Raw genomic sequence first — 23,786 nt, forward strand, 5'->3', positions numbered from 1 at the left:
GAGGCTGTCATGCATCACCAGTTATATCCTCCATCCCCCTTCGCCCTAAGTCTTGTCCTATGGCCATCATACACTCATACACGGTATATTTTGAGGACATCTCATTGAGCTTGTAACCTTATTTGCAAACCTAAAACCAATGTCATTGCCCTTTGCTATCTATAACTAACATCTTGCTCGTGAATAAATTCACATGTGGCAGATTGCACAGCAGTAATGTCCCGTTCATCGGCCATATGTGAATATACCCTTTGCATGAACATGACAATGATCTTGCAATAGTTGCGACGGATTTTAGAAACCATTGATTTCAATGGGTTTATTCACATGTCCTATTTGTATCTGTTTTTGATCAGTAGACTCAAGTCTATATGAAACCGGGCCGGCTATCCTACATAGGCATAATATCCATTGTATAAGTTTTTAGAAAATCCACACATGACATACAATATTACATTACAACTCTAATAACAAGTCTCCTATAACCAAATCTGATATTCCTGCAAGGATCACGTGAAGTTCTGATTTTCCTAGACTTCTCCACCAAATAGGATTCACGCTTCGCAGCCTCACATGGCTCAGATTACTCAGTAATACGTTCTGCATTCCTCTCTGGGAATGAAAGGGTTATCATTCACTCCTCGAGTCTCTGAATGCCAAAAAATTGCAGAGAAACAAGAAGTGTCTTTGAGCCGAGCCCTCCTTCCCCCAGCTCAGATCTCAGCCTTCCCCATATACTTCCTTTAGTGATCCTCTACAGCCAGGAAGGGAAGTTGAGGTGAGTTGAGGTTTGGGGGTCTGCACGTGGTTGGACATAGTACTATGTGGAGTCAGGGTAACTAGACTTTTTGGGTGGAGAGTTGTGTTTGTGAGAAGTTGTGCTGGTCCTATCAGTCTGAGCACATGGATCTGCGTGGCCATGATTTATAGTGTGATCTCCAGGATGACTGAGTGCTGTAGTAAGTCATATCAATAATGGATGTGCACTGGGACCGTGAGCGAGTGCTTGGAGAATACTGATGAAATATTCATGCCTGTTATTAGTGTTATTATAGGGTAAAAGTTCATAATAAGGCGACAGGCGGGTTACTAAAATACGGGGATATCAATAGTTATGTGGACAATGTGCGGTATTATATTTACTAGTATTCTCAGACTGTTGCTTTATGGCAATTCTATGTGTTGTGGTTATGATTAGGGTACACAACAGTGGCTATGATGTCATCACCATTAGGGTCATGTGCATACAACTCGGGATCTATATGCTTACAGTGCTACAAGATTCTGGAATATATATATATATATATATATATATATATATATATCCCCTAATCCTAGATTTTTTGTTTTCTTTTTACAGCAAAATACAGTTTATAATGCCTGTTATGGCCCCCACATAGTATAATGCCCCTTTAGTGGCCCAGCAGAATAATGCCCCCTTAGTGGCCCAGCACAGTATACTGGTTCTTTGCTGTCCCCCACTCAGTATAATGCTCAGTATAATTTAATGCCCCCTTGCTGGTGGTGACACAGTATAATGCCTCTTTACTGGCCTAGCAGTATACTGCCCCCTTAGTGTCCCAACACAGTATAATGCCCCTTTAGTTCCCCAGCAGTATACTTCCCTCTTAGTGTCCCAACACAGTATAATGCCCCTTTAGTGGCCCAGCAGTATACTTCCCCCTTAGTGTCCCAACACAGTATAATGCCCCTTTAGTGGCCTAGCAGTATACTTCCCACTTAGTGGCCCAACACAGTATAATGCCCCTTTAGTGGCCCAGCAGTATAATACCCCCTTAGTGGCCCAACACAGTATAATGCCTCCTTACTGGCCTAGCAGTATACTGCCCCCTTAGTGTCCCAACACAGTATAATGCCCCTTTAGTGGCCCAGCAGTATACTTCCTCCTTAGTGGCCAACACAGTATAATGCCCCTTTAGTGGCCTAGCAGTATTATACCCCCTTAGTGGCCCAACACAGTATAATGCCTCTTTAGTGGCCTAGCAGTATAATACCCCCTTAGTGGCCCAACACAGTATAATGCCCCTTTAGTGGCCCAGCAGTATAATACCCCCTTAGTGGCCCAACACAGTATAATGCCTCTTTGCTGTCCCCCACTCAATATAATTCTCTGTATAATATAATGTTCCCTTGCTGATACCGACACAGTATAATGCCCCTTTAGTGGCCCAGCATTATAATGCCATTTAGTGACCAAGCAGTATAATGCCCCCTTAGTGGCCAGTATAATGCCTCTTTGCTGTCTCCCCTCAATATAATGCTCAGTATAATGCTCAGTATAATATAATGTTCCCTTACTAGTATCGACACAGTATAATGCCCCTTTAGTGGCCCAGCAGTATACTGCCCCCTTAGTGGCCCAACACAGTATAATGCCCCTTTAGTGGCCCAGCAGTATAATACCCCCTTAGTGGCCCAACACAGTATAATGCCTCCTTACTGGCCTAGCAGTATACTGCCCCCTTAGTGTCCCAACACAGTATAATGCCCCTTTAGTGGCCCAGCAGTATACTTCCTCCTTAGTGGCCAACACAGTATAATGCCCCTTTAGTGGCCTAGCAGTATTATACCCCCTTAGTGGCCCAACACAGTATAATGCCTCCTTAGTGGCCTAGCAGTATAATACCCCCTTAGTGGCCCAACACAGTATAATGCCTCTTTGCTGTCCCCCACTCAATATAATTCTCTGTATAATATAATGTTCCCTTGCTGATACCGACACAGTATAATGCCCCTTTAGTGGCCCAGCAGTATAATGCCCCCTTAGTGGCCCAACACAGTATAATGCCCCTTTAGTGGCCCAGCAGTATAATTCCCCCTTAGTGGCCCAGCAGTATAATGCCTCTTTTCTGTCCCCCACTCAGTATAATGCTCAGTATAATTTAATGCCCCCTTGTTGTTGCTGACAGTATAAAAACCCTTTGAATTGTGGTGGCCTACACCCCCCCCCTGCAAATACAATAAAGACAATAGCCCAGATATACTAATAGTCAGAGAGCATAAACAGGCATCTGGTGAACTTTGTCATATGTAAGCCATGCATCTGTCCCCATAAAGCCATAATACTTTTTTGAGCATGATGGAAAAACTTTATCTCAAAGTGGGTTTGCCAAAATGCACCAAATTTGGCACACGTAAAACCATTCCAAATGCCCCCCTTACCCCCAGATCATCTATTTATTCAGACCAATTTACTTGACTGATTAGGCTTTAGGACCGATACAAATGGCTGAGTCAGGTCTCAGATCTTGGAACCAAACTTACTGCGGCCAGGGTCAGGCTAAGGCTCCTTGGGTCGTCCAACAATCCCTAGGAAGTAGAACATAGTACCCTTCAAATTTGGGTGTTTTTGCTGAACCATTATTGAGTTCAAGTCTGGGCCCACTCCAGTTTCCTTTGGTTTTCTGTTGGGCCAGTCCAACGCTGCTTTGGCTCCATGATACTGATCTCACAGCATAGTTTGAGTACGGGACAGTAAACCCCCAATGCCCCAAATGATGTTGCGAGTTAGGACAAGCCGCGGTTGGTCCGGAATGAGTTGTCGTCAAACTGACCACATTTCTTGGACCAAACAAAGCCACTGAATGGGTCTTAAGGTGTCCAAAATGTTGTGTTGCCTTCTGGAATGAAGAAATCTCTTTTTTGCCTGTCCCAACAGCCTGTATTGTAACAAAGCAAACAAGGAACTTACAGGTTCTATTTGTTCTAACCTGCCAAACATTTCCTGCAATAAAGCAAATCACTCTGTTCCTTCCACCTGCAGCGTTCACATTGTATAAATGGACAACAACTTTCCCCAGCTTTCACATCCCCCAGGCCGTGGTTTGGTGGTAAGTATAAGATGCTTCTTAGTATTATACCATAGGTATGGGGTCCAGTGTCATAAACTATTATATCATTATAGAAAATTATGCAAAAACAAACAAAAAGTTTGAGACTGTCTTATACAGAGTCCTTTTTACCTCCTCTTCTCTACATAGGGCCCCCTACCATTCTTCAATATTAGGCTCCCCCTACATTTTGTCTCCTTTCTGTGAAATCCTGTGCTTCTTTATTCTTCCCCTTGCTTATCCATTGAGACCTGAGATCTGTATACGGCTTCTCACTGGAATACGGGTGTATAGCATGTGTGTAATGCAGGGAAGCTGAGGTTGGAGGAGGGTCACTTCAGTTACATATTGAGCATTATAAAACGTAGAACAGTGGTTTGGGAGTCATATGAATGATGAGAAATAAGAAAACAATACAAAGGGACAGTAAGTGGATTTTAGTGCAGGATTTCAAGGAAAGGAGTCAAAATTATTTTATAGAGTATATGAAAATAGTTATTACAGTCACAAATGATACCAGAAAATCAAGTTGTTCAAAAGTTTAGGTAAATTTAAAATAAACGCTATACGATAGCGCTGCTAGTAGCCTAAAGTCCCTCTGTGGGGGTCTGTATGGGGAGTATTATATTGTGGGGGGGGCCTGCATTGGGAGTATTATATTGTGTGGGGGTCTGTATAGGGAGTATTATATTGTGTGGGGGTCTGTATGGGGAGTATTATAATGTGTGGGGGCCTGCATGGGGAGTATTATATTGTGTGGGGGTCTGTATAGGGAGTATTATATTGTGTGGGGGTCTGTATGGGGAGTATTATATTGTATGGGGGCCTGTATGGGGAGTATTATATTGTGTGGGGGCCTGTATGAAGAGTATTATATTGTGTGGGGGCCTGTATGGGGAGTATTATATTGTGTAGGGGCCTGTATGAGGGGTAATACATTGTGTGGGGGCCTGTATGGGGAGTATTATATTGTGTGGGGGCCTGTATGAGGAGTATTATATTATGTAGGGGCCTGTATGGGGAGTATTATATTGTGTGGGGCCTGTATGAGGAGTATTATATTATGTGGGGGCCTGTATGAGGAGTATTATATTGTGTAGGGGCCTGTATGGGGAGTATTATATTGTGTGGGGGCCTGTATGAGGAGTATTACATTGTGTGGGGGCCTGTACGGGGAGTATTATATTGTGTGGGGGCCTGTATGGGGAGTATTATATTGTGTGGGGGCCTGTATGGGGAGTATTATATTGTGTGAGGGCCTGTATGGGGAGTATTATATTGTGTGGGGGCCTGTATGGGGAGTATTATATTGTGTGGGGTCTGTATCAGGAGTATTATATTGTGTGGGGGTTTATATGGGGAGTATTATATTGTTTGGGGGCCTGTATGGGGAGTATTATATTGTGCGGGGGTCTGTATGGGGAGTATTATATTATGTGGGGTCCTGTATGAGGAGTATTATATTGTGTGGGGGCCTGTATGGGGAGTATTATATTGTGTGGGGGCCTGTATGGGGAGTATTATATTGTGTGGGGGCCTGTATGGGGAGTATTATATTGTGTGGGGGTCTGTATGGGGAGTATTATATTGTGTGGGGTCCTGTATGGGGAGTATTATATTGTGTGGGGGCCTGTATGGGGAGTATTATATTGTGTGGGGGTCTGTATGGGGAGTATTATATTGTGTGGGGTCCTGTATGAGGAGTATTATATTGTGTGGGGGTCTGTATAGGGAGTATTATATTGTGTGGGGGTCTGTATGGGGAGTATTATATTGTATGGGGGCCTGTATGGGGAGTATTATATTGTGTGGGGGCCTGTATGAAGAGTATTATATTGTGTGGGGGCCTGTATGGGGAGTATTATATTGTGTGGGGGCCTGTATGAGGGGTAATACATTGTGTGGGGGCCTGTATGGTGAGTATTATATTGTGTGGGGGACTGTATGAGGAGTATTATATTATGTAGGGGCCTGTATGGGGAGTATTATATTGTGTGGGGCCTGTATGAGGAGTATTATATTATGTGGGGGCCTGTATGAGGAGTATTATATTGTGTAGGGGCCTGTATGGGGAGTATTATATTGTGTGGGGGCCTGTATGAGGAGTATTACATTGTGTGGGGGCCTGTACGGGGAGTATTATATTGTGTGGGGGCCTGTATGGGAAGTATTATATTGTGTGGGGGCCTGTATGGGGAGTATTATATTGTGTGAGGGCCTGTATGGGGAGTATTATATTGTGTGGGGGCCTGTATGGGGAGTATTATATTGTGTGGGGTCTGTATCAGGAGTATTATATTGTGTGGGGGTTTATATGGGGAGTATTATATTGTTTGGGGGCCTGTATGGGGAGTATTATATTGTGCGGGGGTCTGTATGGGGAGTATTATATTGTGTGGGGTCCTGTATGAGGAGTATTATATTGTGTGGGGGCCTGTATGGGGAGTATTATATTGTGTGGGGGCCTGTATGGGGAGTATTATATTGTGTGGGGGCCTGTATGGGGAGTATTATATTGTGTGGGGGTCTGTATGGGGAGTATTATATTGTGTGGGGTCCTGTATGGGGAGTATTATATTGTGTGGGGGCCTGTATGGGGAGTATTATATTGTGTGGGGGTCTGTATGGGGAGTATTATATTGTGTGGGGTCCTGTATGAGGAGTATTATATTGTGTGGGGACCTGTATGGGGAGTATTATATTTTGTGGGGGCCTGTATGGGGAGTATTATATTGTGTGGGGGTCTGTATGAGGAGTATTATATTGTGTGGGGGTCTGTATGGGGAGTATTATATTGTTTGGGGGTCTGTATGGGGAGTATTATATTGTGTGGGGGCCTGTAACATGGGCACTTACTGTATGGAGTCCTGTAATGGGGATAGTATGCTGTATGAGGGCCTGTAATAGAGACGGTATACTGTAGGGGGCCTATAATGGGGCAGTATACTGTGTGTGGGTATTGTAATGCATTGTAATGTGCTGCATAATATATTTATTACTTTACATTTAATAATTCATAGCTGAAACCAAATCCTCCTACCTTGCAATTCCTTTAGGACATGCTTGGACCTGTAGTACCTAGTAGTTATAGAGTCTGTATAAACAGTGCGAGCTCTGGGATTTACAGACAAATCTCAGAGTTTTTCACCTTCAGTCTACCAGCCATGACCTCCCAATTACAGTTTTTTTCTTCTCAATAAGTAATGATATATTGCTAGGACTTCACCACCAATTCTGAGAATCAAGGGCCACAAGACTGTTGTAGTGCGGTGTCCCCTTCTAGAACGGGAAACAAAACTCTCCCATTTTCCTAATCAGTGAGGGTCTGCTATCCCATGGAAATTTCCTTTAAGGTCTGATGTATAGTCTTTGATATGATAACTAGATATTCGCTTTATGGCTACAGTATAGACTTTGTAGTGTCATCTACTGTATGTCCATAAGTATTTACTAAGGCCTCCATGTACATGACCAAGTGTGCAGGTCAAAGTTCTTCTAATGGGGATCTGATGCTCCATTCTGTTATACATCCTATCCTACTCCGTGACATCAGAACAGAAGCCCCCATTGAAATTAATGTGGGACGGAAGGCACTCAGGTGACATTAGGATATCGTCTATGTATCACTCATTTTATTATTTTTACGTTTATTTATTTTTACTTACATTTTACAGATTTCTGACAACTGGACTGGATATAACTTGAATGTCTTCTCCTTGCCCAGCCACTACTGTGAAGATCTAGAATGTGTCTTCATACCACATGGAGTCATAGTTGACAGGTATTTACACTACAGAGTTTCATTCAGACAAATAAGCAAACAACAGAATCTTACAGGAACTTTCTATGGTCTGGGACGTCAGAAACCCAACTATGATGTTCTTATTGTGTCCGGGTTATCTTCTCATACATGTAGTGTCCTCCTGATAACCAGCCATGATGTCCTTATTGTGTCCGGGTTAGCTTCTCATACATGTAGTGTCCTCCTGATAACCAGCCATGATGTCCTTAATGTGTCCGGGTTATCTGCTCATACATGTAGTGTCCTCCTGATAACCAGCCATGATGTCCTTATTGTGTCCGGGTTAGCTTCTCATATATGTAGTGTCCCCTCCTGATAACCAGCCATGATGTCCTTATTGTGTCCGGGTTATCTGCTCATACATGTAGTGTCCTCCTGATAACCAGCCATGATGTCCTTATTGTGTCCGGGTTAGCTTCTCATACGTGTAGTGTCCCCTCCTTATAACCTGTCCACAATAAGGACATCATGGCTGAGTTTCAGACAACTCCCAGACCATAGAAAGTTCCTGCATTCTTGGTCATATCTATTGGCAACTGACCAAGACAAAAGATGTCACCACTAAGATGGATAGAGAGAATCTTTAAAATGATACAAAATTTTTAAAAATGCCAGCGGCTTTCTTGTAGATATAGTTGTAACAGAAAGGGCTAGTTCACACGTGAACTGCCCGCGCGGGTTTTGACACCGAGAGAGAAGCGGCGAGCCGCGTCTCTCTCTGGTCAAAACCCGCCTGCTGCGACCATCGCGGTCGCGGCTTTCCCCTCTGCTGTCGGCTCAAATGAATGAGCCATCATAGGAGGGTGCTGCCGGGGGCGGAAGGGGACGTATACTAGTGATGTCCCAGTTTCTAGGTCAATAGTATCCAAACCAAAACCCGGGAGCAGCAGGACCGGACCGTGGTGGGTGACACCAGAGCACCGGGGACAGGTGAGTATGTTTTTAAATTTTCTTTTTTAACTTTCTCCAGCCCCCTAGCAAAAAAAAACAGTTAATCTTGGACAACCTCTTTAAGATACTTGCAAGATGAAGTAATATGCATTCATTGTAGTTCGCATTGCTATTTACTTATTCATGAGACCTGCTCAGTAGAAACAATTGCGCCATAAATACTAGTACTAATGGGGTCATTTAAGCCGAACCACATACCCATAGAGATAGCATGCCAGTAGTATTTTATGCTCCATCAGAAACCTGCCAAGACTATTGAAATCCATGAAAAAGATCTAAAGCCTGAGGTTTGTCTATAAAGAGATTCTATTGATCATATCCGTATCCATATCGGCGCCTCTGAATCCTATGCTAATGTAATAATACATGGCAGCCATTGTAATACAAGCACTGCTCAAGTCTACCAGATCTGGATCTGCTCATATAGAGTGGATCTCCATTCTAAGTCATACATGGAGGTCCAAAGCAGAAGAGCCGCCTATGCAGTCCATGCATCTGGGCAGACATTGCCTTGGAGACATCCTTTATTAAAGGGGACCTTTCATTACCTCCGTCAACTCTAACTGTTTGCATCCTTCCATAGGCTCTACTCCACTGATTCTGGCAAAGTTGGATTTTTTTCTTTAGCCCCAATCATTGCCAATTAACCAATTTTTTTAGTTTCAGCACATTTATGTTCTCTACTGTCAAGTGGGCGGTCCTAGGCTGGAGCAGAAAGGTAGGGACCGCCCATCTGACAACAGAAAGCACAACTGTGCTGATACTAACTGCGCTTATTGCTCCAAAATGGTCGGAGCTAGAGAAAAAAATTGCAACTGCACCGGAATCAGTGAACAGACATTAGAGCTGGCGGAGGTTATATAAGGTCCTCTTTAAAGGGGTTGTCCCATCACAAGGATCCTATCTATACTGCTAGTTAATGTGAATGTAAGACTTTTCCTAAATACACTGCTTCAGCAAAACTGCTTTGTTTGTCCACTATCTTACTTTATTCATTTTTTTTTTGACACATCCCTTGACTTATCTGGTCATAAGTCAAGTGATGTATCTGCTGCTCTGAGGGGGGAGGGAGGAGGGGCTAAGTGCTCGGGAGCGAGGGGGGGTAGTTTACCCTTTGGGGGGAAGGGGCCGCCAATACAGACCCGGCATCCGCTGTAATAGAGAGGTGGATGTCGGGGACGGTTAGACGCCGGCACAGATGCCTGCAACATCGCTGCTGGCTTCATGCAGGGCAGGAGCGTAGCAATGTTGCAGGCATCTGTGCCGGCGTCTAACCGTCCCCGGCATCCGCCTCTCTATTACAGCGGATGCCGGGTCTGTATTCACATATGCAAAGCCAGCGGCGAGATGCCGCTGGCCCTGCGTGCACGCTCATAGATGGTGAGACCAGTCTAGCCTTCACAATGCGAAACCTGGCATCCGCTGTAATAGAGAGAGGCGGATGCCGGGTGTGTATTGGCATTGTGAAGGCTAGACTGGTCTCACCATCTATGAGCGTGCACGCAGGGCCAGCAGCATCTCGCCGCTTGGCTTTGCATATATAACCCCGCCCACCAATGACGCAACAAAGCAGGAAGACAGAAGATTTTACAGCAACGAAGACTGGTGAGTATGCGACATGGGAATACCCCTTTAAGTCCTGTAGAGCCCCATAAAGATAACAATCCTATAATCTTATTGACCACAACTGTCTTATGAAGGGCACAAGTTGCCTCCCAGTGCCGGCCCAGCAATGAGGTGGCATCGATGAAGAAACTTGATAATAAGTGTTCGATCTCTGCAGTGCCACCACAGGTGAAACTAAGCATTACATAGTGTCCATTAAATTCAACACGTTGTCTGTGTACTGCAGAACAGGACAGGTCCTCCAGATGAACAAATACTCTCCATACTGGCCAAGAGATAAGGATCCTGAACAGAGCACCACCTTTATTAAAGGGGTTTCCCCAGCTACAAAATATTGATGCCTTACAGATCAACATCAGATTAGTGGGGGACTGACACCCATCACCCCCCTTGAACACTTGAATGTGACAAGACAGGGCTGTTCTCTGTGTAGTGGACAGACCAGCTACTGCAGATCAGCTCCTGTTTATCTAAATAGGAACTACGATGCAATTACTCATTTCCACCACTACACAGAGAACAGCGCTGTCTGCTTCCTGCTCCATTCTCTATGTGTCAATAGGTGTTAGACTGCTATAGATCTGATATTAGTGACTTATCTTTAGCATAGGTCATCAATATGTACAGCACAGAAAACCCATTTAATTCAGAATTCCATGGTTGGGTATAGGAATATTGGTTTTCAAAATGGACAATCCCTTTAAGGTTTTTTTTTTATAACTCAAATTTTTATTGAAAATTTTTTTAAACAATAAGAAAAGAAAAAACAATTACAAGTTACAAGGCGAACACCCGCCCTGCGAACAGAAAAAGCACACAGTGCAACACAAAATACAATCAGAAGAATAAAATTAAAAAAAAAAAAAAAAAAAAAAAATTAAAGACAAAGAAAGCAACATAGAAAAAAAAGAAAAAGGAAAAAAAGGGGGGGGGGGGAGGGAGGGGTTAGTGGGACAGATGAGTGGGGGAGAGGACTAAATGTGGGGGGTGAAAGGGTAGGTAGGGGTGAGTGTGAGCAGTCAGGAAACCAGTGAGAGCGCTCGCCAGGTCATCCATACCACAGCCAGTTGGGAAGGGCTCGGGAGCAACCACTGGTCAAATACCTGAGACGAACAACAAGAGTATCAATCAGAGGAGGGGTCAGAGCCCAGGAGCGTCCGGTACTCTGCAGACTGTTGAAACCTGAACCAGTAGAACCAGGTTTTGATGTACGCCTCAGTCGTGCCATGCAGGAAAGACGTGAGATTTTCCATGCGCATTATCTCGTTGACCTTCGAAATCCAGAGGGAGAGAGGAGGAGGATCCACTCGTTTCCAAAAAAGGGGGATACAAGCCCGGGCAGCGAGGATCAGGAATCTAAGTAGGGAACGCTTAAAGACCTTTACAGAAGACTCACAATGATTAAGGAGGAACAGGGCAGGGCCCAAATGGTGAGAAGTTTCAGTAAGCTGGAGGGTTATCCGCTTGACCCCCTCCCAGAAGGACGAAAGGGCAGGACAGGACCAAAAAATGTGTAGCAGCGTGCCTTCCTCGTCGCCACAGCGCCAACATAATGGGGAGACCTGAGGAAACATAGCATGGAGTCTCGTAGGAACCCTATACCATCGGGACAAGATTTTGTAGCTGGCCTCCTGGTGGCGAGAGCTGATGGAAGCAGTATGAGAAAGGCGAAAAATGCGCCTACGCTGTTCCTGAGAGAGGGAAAGGGATAAGTCAGATTCCCATTTCAACAAGAACGGCGGAACAAAGTCCTCCGGAGGTTCAACCAGGATCCGGTAAGTGAGCGAGAGGGAGTGGCGAAGGGGGCCAGCACCAACAAAAATCTTCTCCAAGGGGGTAGGTTCAACGCGGAACTCTGCAGGAGCAGGGAGAGAATGTAAAAAGTGACGAAGTTGCATCCCCCGCCAAGCGTCCAAAGGGGGCAGCTCAGGAGGGGCCTGGGAATTCAGAAGTGTAGTCCATCCCCCAGCGTCCTGGAAGTGACAGGCACGGAAAATCCCATGACGGCGCCAATTACGAAAAACTCGGTCAAACATTCCAGGTGGAAAGGCAGGATTGCCCAGCACTGGGAAAAGAGCGGAATCCTTAGGGAGGAGAGTGGAGCGAACAAGGCCCCTGGAGCAAATCCGAAGCGTGGGACCAAGGGTAGGGTGAGAAAAGAGAGATGACAATGAGGAGGAGTCCAACCATGGGGCAACCTGCAAAGGGATCGGAGAGAATGCCTGTTCGATGTAGACCCAAGGTTTAGAAACAGCATGCCTACACCAGTCCACGACACGAGTCAGGTGGGTAGCCAAGTAATAGGACTTCAGGTCCGGAAGCGATAAACCACCGCAACTCTTGGGACGAAAGAGAAAAGCCTTGCTCACTCGGGCGGGTCTGCCCGACCAGATGAACTTCAGTTGGACGGAAGTGAGGGATCTAAGAAAAGACAGAGGGATGTGAATGGGAAGCGCCTGCATCAAGTAGAGAAGACGAGGGAGAATGTTCATTTTAAAAATCGCGCATCTCCCGAACCAAGTAAAGGCTCCAGCGGACCATCGAGTACAATCAGCCCTGATAGACGCCAGAAGTGGGGGGAAGTTGCAACGAAAGAGATCTTTCGGGTCCGGAGTAAGATAAACCCCCAAATATTTGAGAGAAGTGGGGGCCCAATGAAAAGGGAAAGATTGACTCAAGGAGGTGGCCGCCGAGGAGGAAAGGGTCACATTAAGGGCTTCTGATTTCGAAAAGTTGATTTTAAAATTCGAAAGGGTCGAGTAAACCTGAAAGGCAGACATCAGAGCTGGAAGAGAAACATGAGGGGAGGAAAGAAAAAATAGCAAGTCGTCTGCATAAGCCGCCACTTTGTATAAACAGGAAGAATGAGCAGCGCCTGAGATGTTCGGGTCGGCTCGAACCTGGCGGAGGAAGGGTTCAAGAGTCAGGACGAAAATGAGAGGCGAGAGGGGGCATCCTTGCCTAGTGCCATTTCGGATAGGGAAGGACTGGGACAATAAACCGTTCACCCTAACCATCGCTGTAGGGAGAGAGTATAGAGCCATGATCCAACTCATCATGCGATTTCCAAGGCCAATATGTAACAGGGTCTCTTCCATGAACCGCCAGTTGACCCTGTCGAAGGCTTTCTCAGCGTCAGTTGAAAGAAGCATGAGAGGAGAGCCCGATTGTTTAGCCCCATACATGAGGTTGATAGCTTTGGTAGTATTATCTCGAGCCTCACGGCCGGGTAAAAATCCAGCTTGATCCGCGTGAACAATATTTCCTAACAAGGGCGATAAACGCGTCGCAAGGATCTTGGCTAAAATTTTTAGGTCAACATTGATTAGCGAAATGGGGCGGTAGTTAGAGCACAGAAGAGGGTCCTTTCCGGGTTTGGGGATAACCGCTATGTGAGCACACAGGGAGTCACGACAAAGGGCCGAGCCATCGGTGAGAGAATTGAAAACTTTCAACAGTCTGGGGCGGAGTTCAGGGCCAAGTTTCTTATAGTATACCAAGGTAAGGCCGTCTGGGCCTGGGGCCTTACCCGTTGCCATACTGGAGATAGCTAAAGAAATTTCCTCTTCAACAATAGGAGATTCCAAGGCCGTCAATTCCTCTAGAGACAACGACGGGAGACCAGAGGAGGAGAGATAAGAACGAATGCGATCTCGGAACTCCGCTTCAGGGAGAGGAGAAGGGCCAGAGTTTACAGAATACAAAGAGGCATAGTAGTCCCGAAAGGCAGCTGCAATATCAAGGGGCATGTGTAATCGAGTACCCTGGGTGGAATTGATGCATGGAACGTAGGTGGAGGACTGCTGAACCCGAAGGGCCCTAGCTAGTGAACGCCCGCTCTTATTTCCAAACTCATAAAAATGACGTCTGCATTTAGCTAGAGTACCCTTCACCCTATCAGTGACGAGCGTACGCAATTCCTCTCGGGCGCTGGCAAGCTGGGAATAAACATCAGGAGTGATTTGGCGTTTATGAAGAAGTTCCAATGAGCGGATCCGCTGCAGCAGAGATTCAATACAAGCCCGGCGTTCCTTGTTTAAGCGGGAACCATGTTGCAACAGGATACCCCGGATAAAACATTTGTGAGCCTCCCACACCATTGGAGGAGCAATCCCCGACAATTCCTCCCTCTCAAAGTATTCCCCCAAACGAGTCTTAATGTCATCCAGGATGGTTACGTCATCAAGAAGTGATGCGTTAAGTTTCCACTGACGCTGGAAGGGAATAGGAGAGGACAAGGAAACAGACAAAGTAACCAAAGCATGGTCGGAGAAAGTAATGTTATCGACTTCCGCAGCCAACAAAGAGTGGAGATGTTGGTGACGGATAAAGAGGTAGTCGATACGAGAATATCGGTGATGGACCGGAGAGTAATAGGAGTAATCCCTATCCAATGGGTGGAGTAACCTCCAGGAGTCCACAAGCTGGTGGGAATGAAGGTCCCTCTTAATCCTCCTGATGAGCGAGTAAGGGTGAGAAGAGACGCCAGCAGAAGAGTCCAATGAAGGGTCTAGGACCAGATTAAGATCACCCCCCGCCACCAGGAAGCCCTCCACAAAGCCGTCCAACAGCCCTAAGTAAGAACTAAGGGCACGACCCTGTCCCGAGTTAGGCAAATACAAAGAGGCAAAAGTAAAAAGCTGAGAGGAGATACGACCCTTGACCATAACAAGTCTCCCCTCAGAATCAGTGCGAGTCTCCAAATGTTCCCAAGGCAGGGAGCGAGAAATCAAGATACTAGTCCCTCTGGATTTCGGATCAGGAGAGGAGCTATGATATGCATGAGGAAACCAAGCATTAGTCAACTTGTATGGCTTGGTAGAGCAATGGTGAGTTTCCTGCAAAAACACAACATGAAGGCGCTTACCTTTGAGCAGATTGAAGAGTACGGAGCGCTTCTCTGGACTATGAAGGCCTCTCACATTGAGGGAGCCCACAGCGATGGAGGAAAGGCGATCAAGCGGAGGCATGGAGGGAGACGGGCTTTCCCAGCTCACACCCTAGGAGCAGAGGGGAAAAAAAAAAAAAAAAAAAAAAAGGGGGGAGAGGGGGGAGGGAGGGGAGAGGGCGAAGAATTGAAGAGGGTAAAGGGGAGGGAAAGAAAAAAAAAAGAGAGAAAAGTAACAGAGTAGAGGAAGGAGAGCAGTAAAGAATGAGGGGGGGGGGGAGAAAGGAAAGGGAAAAAGAACCAAGAGTAGAACAAATCTAACTACCCCTAGACAAATGGGCCAGGGGCACAACAACAGACAGGAAGGAGTGAGGGAGTAAGAAAAGATGGGGGGAGAAGTGGGCCCGCAAGCACCACGAGTGTACCTGGTAAGGAAGACCCTATGCCCCCACCCCCAACAAAGTGTAAAGGGATAGGAAGCACAGGGCTACAAACTGACTCTAAGGTCCAAATAACAACATTGTATAAAAACACAGCAATACCAACAACAAGGGCCATCTATAAAGCCCAGCAGGAACAGGATCAAGAGGAACAGAGTAGTCACAGAACAAAATAAAATAAACATAGTGAAAATGTCCACCAACCGCGAAACAAGTCCAAGACCACTCAACATAAAAGGATATTAACACTGTCCTGTGGGCAGATCAAAGACCGGCGGTATGAGGGCTCATGCTTCAATGGGAAGCTGAGCTGAGAGATCTGGTTGGCGGAGTGGAGACCCAGGCGGATCCGGTATTGGAAGACGTCGTGGAGATGAGTTTCGCCGAGGTCTCTCTCTGGAAGCAGCCGAAGAAGAACGCCTGGAACCGCGGCCGCGCCTGGGTATAGTAGGGCGGGAGGAATCCAGAGCAAGCCAGTTCGGGACTGAGACAGGGCGCACATCCAGGGAGGCAAACAAATCAGGCAAGTCCGCCGGGGAACGGACAACAATCGAAGACGAGCCAACACGAACAATCAAATGGAAGGGATGACCCCACCTATAGGAACCTCCACAGTCCTTAATCAGAGTCAACACCGGCTGAAGGGCACGGCGCATAGCCAATGTGCGGGATGAGACGTCAGGATAGAGCTTGACAGAGGTATTCTCAAAAGGCACCGATCCCATATCCCAGGCACACCTCAGGATGTGTTCCTTGTCCGTGAAGTAATGTAGTCTACACAGAACGTCTCTAGGATTAGCAGGGTCAAGCGGGCCAGAACGTTGGACTCTATGCACACGGTCCATCATGAAGGTAGCATCCAGCGGGCGTTGAGTCGCCATATTGAAAATGGTATTAATACGGCTGATCAGATCATCCTGAGGGCCTTTTTCTGGCACTCCTCGTAATCGAATATTATTTCTGCGACCCCGGTTCTCCTGGTCATCCAGGAGCAAGGCAATTTGTTGAAGGCGGGCCTCAGAGTGGGTTTGATTGCTCTCCACTGCAGACAGGCGTTGTTCCAAAGAGGACAGTGTTTGATCAGTAGCGTCAGCCCTAGTAGTAAGTTGAGACACATCAGACTGGATCGCACCGAGGGCCTGTGCCTGGGATTGTTCCATTCGGGAAACTACAGCATCCAGGTCCTGTTTAGTGGGCAGAGCTTGAATAAGGTCCCGAAGTAGCTGAAAGTCCGCAGAGGCAATATGGGCTGCCGAGCAGGGCAGGGAGGCCGAATCCATGGATTGCACGTCATGTCCAGGGAGGGTGGCAGACAGTGAAGGAGGTGGCTGCGATTGGCGAAGCGGAGGAGATGGAGGAGCCATGTCATCAGTGCCAGACCCAGTAGCCGAGGTTCCAGATCGGGACAGGAAGGTAGAGATTGACGGTGAGTGAGTAAGAGAGCGACTCGGCGTGCGGGAAGGAGCAGTAGAGGTGTTAGGACGTCTTCTGGACATATCACAATGAGAAGCGACCATAGAAGGTAAGGAAGGTACACTCGCAGTATCACCAGGCCTTACATGAGGCGGTCACACAGTTTCATAATCAAACCTGGTACCCATGAGGTGCAAAAGGAGCAATGGGAGAAGTGCTAGTTCCATGGGGATATACTGCAGAACGTGGAACACACAGCAAGTGGAGGAAGGTGAGGAGCCCCCCCTGATGGTGGAGTAGGGGCTCAGCACTCCCTTCACACCACTGCAGTGCACGACAACAACAAAAAAAAAAAAAAAAATCCCTGCTAGAAAAGTCTCTGAAGAGGGTAAGAAAGTCCAAAAAACAGCAGGGAGTACTCACAGAGTTAGCAGAATGTCCCAGCAGAAAGTGTCAGGATGGGAGCCAAAACAGCAGGGGGGGGTGAGGTGTCTCCACTTCAGGCAATGCAGGGAGGCCAGGCAGCAGGTAGAGCAAGGGGTTCAGAGAGCAGAAGAGTTCCCTTACACACTGCATTAACCCCTTCACCAGTGGAAGTGTTGTCAGTTAGTCCCAAGGGACACTGTCTATGTGTGCCAGATGTAAAGGGAGGGGGAGGGAGGCTCACATCAATAGTGCAGACAGAGCAAGGGTTCTCAGACCTTCAGCTATGGCCCTCTAGTATAGCAAGTTTACTGTTGTCCTGAGTGGAGAAGTATCAGTCCGTACATCCAGGTTCCCCTCCCCCCTTAGGCTGTAGCTGCAGTGGCTCCTGGTGTCTGCTGCAGGTGACGTTTATGTAGCAGAGCCTTGTTAGTATACTATGCAGCCTGGGAGGATGGTGGTGCGTCTGTGTCTCTCCCTGTGTGTTACCGACCTGAGCGCTTCAGCAGGCTGGGATCAGATGCAGGTCAGAGCCTTCAGGCTGACACTTCCCAATCCCTTTAAGGTTGACCACATTATATTTACTCACACTGAGCTCTGTTCTTTTCGGAGTCATTTCTTTATTTCCATAGCTTTTGTAAACACAGCCTGGATCTTGAAAGAAAGAGGTCGCTCTGATGTTGGTTCCCGAGGTCTCTTTCATTTCTTACCTTTGATGAGGACAATGTCCTCATGTCCAGCAACCTCTATTATATGTACAGTAATATCCTTAATGCCAGCGGCCCCAGCAGCCTCAGATATTGGCTCCTTCTAGGACGGGCAGATTGTTGTAAACTTGTTATGTTTTCCAGAATCGAACGCTTGGCCAATGATATCATGAAGGACATTGGAGACAATCACATCACCGTCCTGTGTGTGCTGAAAGGGGGCTACAAATTTTGTGCCGATCTCGTAGAACAAATCAAAAACCTGAGCCGGAATTCAGAAAGGTTTATCTCTATGAGAGTCGACTTCATCAGGCTGAGAAGTTACTGCGTAAGTCATGGACTATGTTATGTTATTAAAGGGGGTTGTCCCGTTATGGACAATGGGAGACCGAAAGTCCCGCTAAGGCCTCCTTGGAATGGAGCACCAGTTGCTTACGTGACCCGTTCTCCATTCACTTCTATAGAACTGTAGGCGCTGCCAAAAATAACTATTTCATGTTTTATGTTAATCTATCCCAATTTTTATAAGGCAAAGTGGGCACCAAAATAGTCATTTGGACATTTTTTGTTTTTTTGTTACCACACTAACCACATGGCATAAATCCTGCCCAGTTTGGGTGGTGTTAAGAAACACCTTTGTGTTTGGTGCCTCTTTCAGAATGGAAGATAACACCTCTATAGATAAAACCACTGAACCTTTATTGCATCTTCTACTGTCACAGCTTATCTACTCCTCTTCTCCTGTATGGAACATGTCTAGAAAACTCTCCCATAGAACTCAATGAGTTGGCTCCAGTCTGTTGCTGCCTGTGGCCATGGCTGTTCTGTAAAGCATATCATTGGGGATGAGCAAACTGGTTTGTATTGACCCAACCAGTGGCGTAACTAGCACTATAGCAGCGGAGGCAGCTGCCACAGGACCCGAGACATTAGGGGCTCGGTGACAGCCGCTACCGCTGCTATCATTATACTCGGGGGTCTTTTCGGACCCCTGAGTATAATGATTGGCGGACCGTAAGAGGTAAGAAACATAAAAAACATGTTACTTACCTCTCCACGATCCTGCCAGGCCTCCCTCCTGACGTCTCTAACGTCACATGAACCCGGCCTTCGTCCCGGGTCATGTTACGTCCGACGTCATTGAACAAGGACAGCAGCGCAGAAGGCAGCGGAGAAGACAGCGTAGGAGCCGGGGACAGGTAAGTAACAGTAGTTTTTTATGTTTTTATTCCCCCGGGTCTCTGAAAAGACCCCAGAGTATAATAATTGTTTATGGGTGTCCACTATGAGCTATAATACTGTGTGCAGGGGCCACTATGGGGGATAATACTGTGTGCAGGGGCCACTATGGCGGATAATACTGTGTGCAGGGGCCACTATGGGGGATAATAGGAGGGGGTCGGTCGAGGACTTCAGTATCGGTGTCGGTCGGGGAGGGGGGCCCCATGTCAAAAGTTCGCCACGGGGCCCCGCCATTCCTAGTTACACCACTGGACCCAACTTTAGATGAGTCTGAAATTTTGGGGGTTTGCCATTTACAAACCGCTATTATACTCTGGGGTCTCTTCAGACGCCAGAGTATAATGATCAGAAGTCCATAAACTTAAAAGTGCATAAACATAACAGTTATACTCACCTCTCCTGGGTTCTGTGGTGGCATCCGGTGCTGGCCTCTGTTCTCTTCTTATGTCCTAAATGACATCATTGGCTTCGGAAGACAGCTGATGCCCCAAGGTACAGTTGAAGTCTGCCAAGTCATCATAAAGTCAGTGATCCCCTGGGGCATTCAAGAGGCTGGAAGGGGCCCAAAGAGAGCTCAGGAGAGGTGAGTATAACTGTTATGTCTACCCACCTTCCTTAGAGGAATTTTTTGAAAACACTTTTGCCCTGCAGATTTTTTTCTGCAATGTGTGGATGGGATAATCCCATTCACTTGGCAGGGGCCATAAAATGTTGCGTTTTCGCAATGGGGGACTTCAGTTTTAAGCTGTAGGCTCAATGTATTATATCAGCCATTCACTCCTTCTATATCCAACATATCAGATCACAATGGTAAATCAACAGTTTTGGGATCTATCAAGAAGACTTTCAAGTGGTGAAACCTCTTCCAGGTTTCCAAAAAAATTCTCCTGTTCATTGGAACGGTTTATTTTAGTATCCCATCCCCTGTATATTTACTCCAGTGCCATCATGTTCTATTCATCTCTCTGAGCTTGCCAATATCGTTTTGCTTCTGCGAGTTGCAGATTTTCCGTTTTTCCATTTGTAGGTGTAATGCTTTGGAAACCTTAGTGACTAATAGATGTAATGTGAGTCACGGAGGAGTGCGCCTGCACTTACCGGCTAATTCCCCCATCTTGTTTTATTCAGAATGACAAGTCTACCGAAGACCTGCAGATAATCGGAGGGGAGGACCTGTCGAAACTGACGGGAAAGGTATTTAGTGCCGCATTTCACCTTAATATAAAGTGACTCCACTGAAACAGCTGCACCTTCCCTGTATACTACTAAAGCCTATTCATCCGCTGTATCCTACCGACCCTGACCGGATGGGATGTAAATGCACATCAAAAAGTAAGCCCTTAAAGGGAACCTGTCACGTGGAAAATTCTGCTTAACCTATAGGCGGCATGTTATAGAGCAGGAGGAGCTGAGCAGATTGATATATAGGTTTGTAGGAAAAGATTCAGTAGAACCTGTCAATTATCTCTGTTCTTTTTATGTTGTGAACTTCTCAAAATAGAGCAGAGAATTCAAGGGCTAAATGACAGGTTATACCGAATCTTTTCCTACAAACCTATATATCAATCCGCTCAGCTCCTCCTGCTCTATAACATGCTGCCCACAGATTGGACTACATTTTTCACGTGACAGGTTCCCTTTAAGTCCCGTTTCAAGTTGTTATAAACTGTATTCAGCCACTGCAAACCTGTTTTTCTGACAGCATCAGTGCAACTCCTATCAAACATGTGACTCTTCCTTAAAGGGGTGGTCCTCTGTTGATGCCCACTAAGGAACATAGGAACATCCCTCCGACAAGGGGAATGGTAACATCCACTTATTGATTTAATCAAAAATATTCAAGAGGAATAACAGAGGAACGGCACAATACAGAGATAGAAGGAACGATACTCCAGAAATATATAGTATTGCACCGCCTATAGACAAAATGGGCGCTGTTAATGGAAATAGACAGATCATTTTTTTAATGTAATTCCAGAAAACCCCTTTCTAACAATGCCTGTGTACTAGAATACCCTAAACATGCAAATCTTTCTTCCTTCTTTTTTTTCTAGAATGTTCTGATTGTAGAGGTAAGTAAATTTACTTACTTTTATTATTGTTTCTAGATCTTTGCTTTTATTGCAGAATCAATGTACCTGGCTGATGAAGTGGTATACTAAGGGTCCGTTCCCACAATGTAGCGTGGCGTTCATTCTGACACGTAAACTCATGTCAGAGTCAGCGCTGCAAAACAGAATCCCATTGACTTCAATGGGTTCCATTTAGCATGCGTAACACATTGAAAACAATGGGATTCTGATTTGCAGCGCTGACTCTGACACGAGTTTACGTGTCAGAATCAACGCAGTGTTACATCATGGGAACGGATCCTAAGGCTGGGCTCACACCTGCACTGGAGTCTCCATTCGAGATTCTACCGCAGATTCCTCTTCAAATCAACGAAGATAGGTCCTGAGCTCTGCAATCCCTTCAAACAGCTGATCTTTGGGGGTGCTGGGTGTTTAATCCCCATTGCTCTGATATTGATGACCTATATTAAGGATAAGTTACCAGTATCCGTGAAAACGCCTTTAAATGTTTGTAATAAGCTCCTGTGCTCCCCCTGGTGGTGGCTGCAGGTAGGTAGAATTTTATCATTTTGCTCTGCATCTATGCTAGGAACTCTGGATCAGAAAAATTGACCCCAGACCCATTCAAGGATATAGGAAGAAGTTATTCAGCTCTGAATTTTGGTCCCATTTCGATTATGTCTAAAAATAGAATAGTGGACGTCCGGTCTAGGGCTGACTATGTGTTCATGGATGAATATATAGGAATCTCCTCGTACGCTTCTATGTTATTTTACGGCTTTTAGGACTATTCACACTGAGCATAAACACCACATTAGGCCAATTCCCACATCACAAGGATTTCTCTCATTACTTGCTCCAGTCATATTTATTGGCCTATAAAGAATAATTGGATCTGACATCATTACGGAGATCTCTGCACTCGCTGGCTGACATGTGAAGCCGCTCCAAGTCCACGTTAAATTACGATGTTGAAATTCTTTGTCGACACTCAAGTCAAGTCTAATATGTGTTCGAGGAAGAGGCCGGTTATTGGATTTTAATGTTTTATGAAATTTGCCAAAATTATGTAAGAATCTGAAATTGCTTGGATGTCCTCGTCGTTGTCTTTACTGTTCAGGCTCATACGGATTATGGGAAGGCAAAAGAGGCCACGATAACCTGGGGGCATCCACCTCCGAATTCCCAACACGTTCAAGGACTAGGAGTCTGAATATGGTCCCTATGGTGAGACCAAACAAAACCAAGTCTGATATTGTCTATAAAGCTATACCCACACGGCCAAGATTACTCTCGAGCTGAATATCGTGTGTTTCACTGATGCTCAATGTGGTACACACAAGGACATAGGACAGAGGTTGAGTCAACTTTAATCCATTTCAACTGGCTGCAAGTGTGATTTAGTTATTGCCACCACCTGTTAGGTGCCTCAGGTAAGTAATAGGTGCTGTTAATTACACAAATTGGAGAAGCATCACATGATTTTTCAAAGAGTGCCAATACTTTTGTCCACCCCCTTTTTTATGTTTGGTGTGGAATTATATCCAATTTGGCTTTTTGACAATTTTTTTGTGGTTTTCCATTGAAGACAAATTAAATGAAGATAATAATACCAAAGAATTTGTGATTGCAATCATTTTCTGGAAGAAAAAGAGTATTATCTGACAGAATTGCAGGGGTGCCAATACTTTTGGCCAACACTGTAACTAGTGACATTGTTACCAGAGATGGTCGATGGGTTGGTGGTATTGGCTAACACAGCTTGATATGTCCTTTTGGCCGCCCATTGGTCTTTCCCCGGTGTTTCTCCAGATATAGACATGAAGCAGTGTTCACTCTTATATCTATACATTTACCAAATGTCTTTATGATTTGCAGGACGTTATAGGAACTGGAAGAACAATGGAGGCTCTGCTAAGTCACTTGGAGAAGTACAATCCAAACATGGTGAAAGTCGCAAGGTCAGTGCTTGTATCACGTTCCTGACTGGATCATATACCATACATCATATATACAGTCAAGACCAGTTCTTTGAAGATACCAATCTCTATATGTAGAACAGATTTGTAGTTCCAGGTATAATTTAAAAAAAAAAAAAGACAATCCTTCAGTCTAGAGCAGGGGTCCTCAAACTGCGGCCCGCGGGCCACATGCAGCCCGCCAAGCACTTCTGTCTGGCCCCGCCGACAACGCCAGTAGGCGTGCATTTATAATGAAGCTCCTGGGGAGCTCGGGCCAGGCCATGGAGCGCACTTCACTTTACCTATTGGAGGGCTCCGCTCCCGATGTCTGTGCGACCTGCTCTGCCTCCGGCCCACTGTTTAAAAAGTTTGAGGACCCCTGGTCTAGAGTGTAAATCTGTCCCGTCCAG

At 45.9% G+C, this 23,786-nt stretch overlaps 1 protein-coding gene across 1 annotated transcript in view; it reads left to right on the forward strand.

Moving 5' to 3' along the window:
- The first annotated feature begins 681 nt into the window (after positions 1 to 681).
- Positions 682 to 23,786, forward strand: part of PRTFDC1 (phosphoribosyl transferase domain containing 1) — a 28,625-nt gene continuing 5,520 nt past the window's right edge. Inside the window, exons 1-7 of the mRNA XM_075269861.1 lie at positions 682 to 778; positions 3,785 to 3,851; positions 7,526 to 7,632; positions 18,246 to 18,429; positions 20,472 to 20,537; positions 21,398 to 21,415; positions 23,294 to 23,376. Of these exons, the coding sequence (XP_075125962.1) occupies positions 3,801 to 3,851; positions 7,526 to 7,632; positions 18,246 to 18,429; positions 20,472 to 20,537; positions 21,398 to 21,415; positions 23,294 to 23,376 (509 nt within the window). The 5' untranslated portion in view covers positions 682 to 778; positions 3,785 to 3,800. The remainder of the gene's footprint in view (positions 779 to 3,784; positions 3,852 to 7,525; positions 7,633 to 18,245; positions 18,430 to 20,471; positions 20,538 to 21,397; positions 21,416 to 23,293; positions 23,377 to 23,786) is intronic.

The sequence above is a fragment of the Leptodactylus fuscus genome, chromosome 4 (genome assembly GCF_031893055.1).
Source record: "Leptodactylus fuscus isolate aLepFus1 chromosome 4, aLepFus1.hap2, whole genome shotgun sequence".
In the NCBI taxonomy this organism is placed as follows: domain Eukaryota; kingdom Metazoa; phylum Chordata; class Amphibia; order Anura; family Leptodactylidae; genus Leptodactylus; species Leptodactylus fuscus.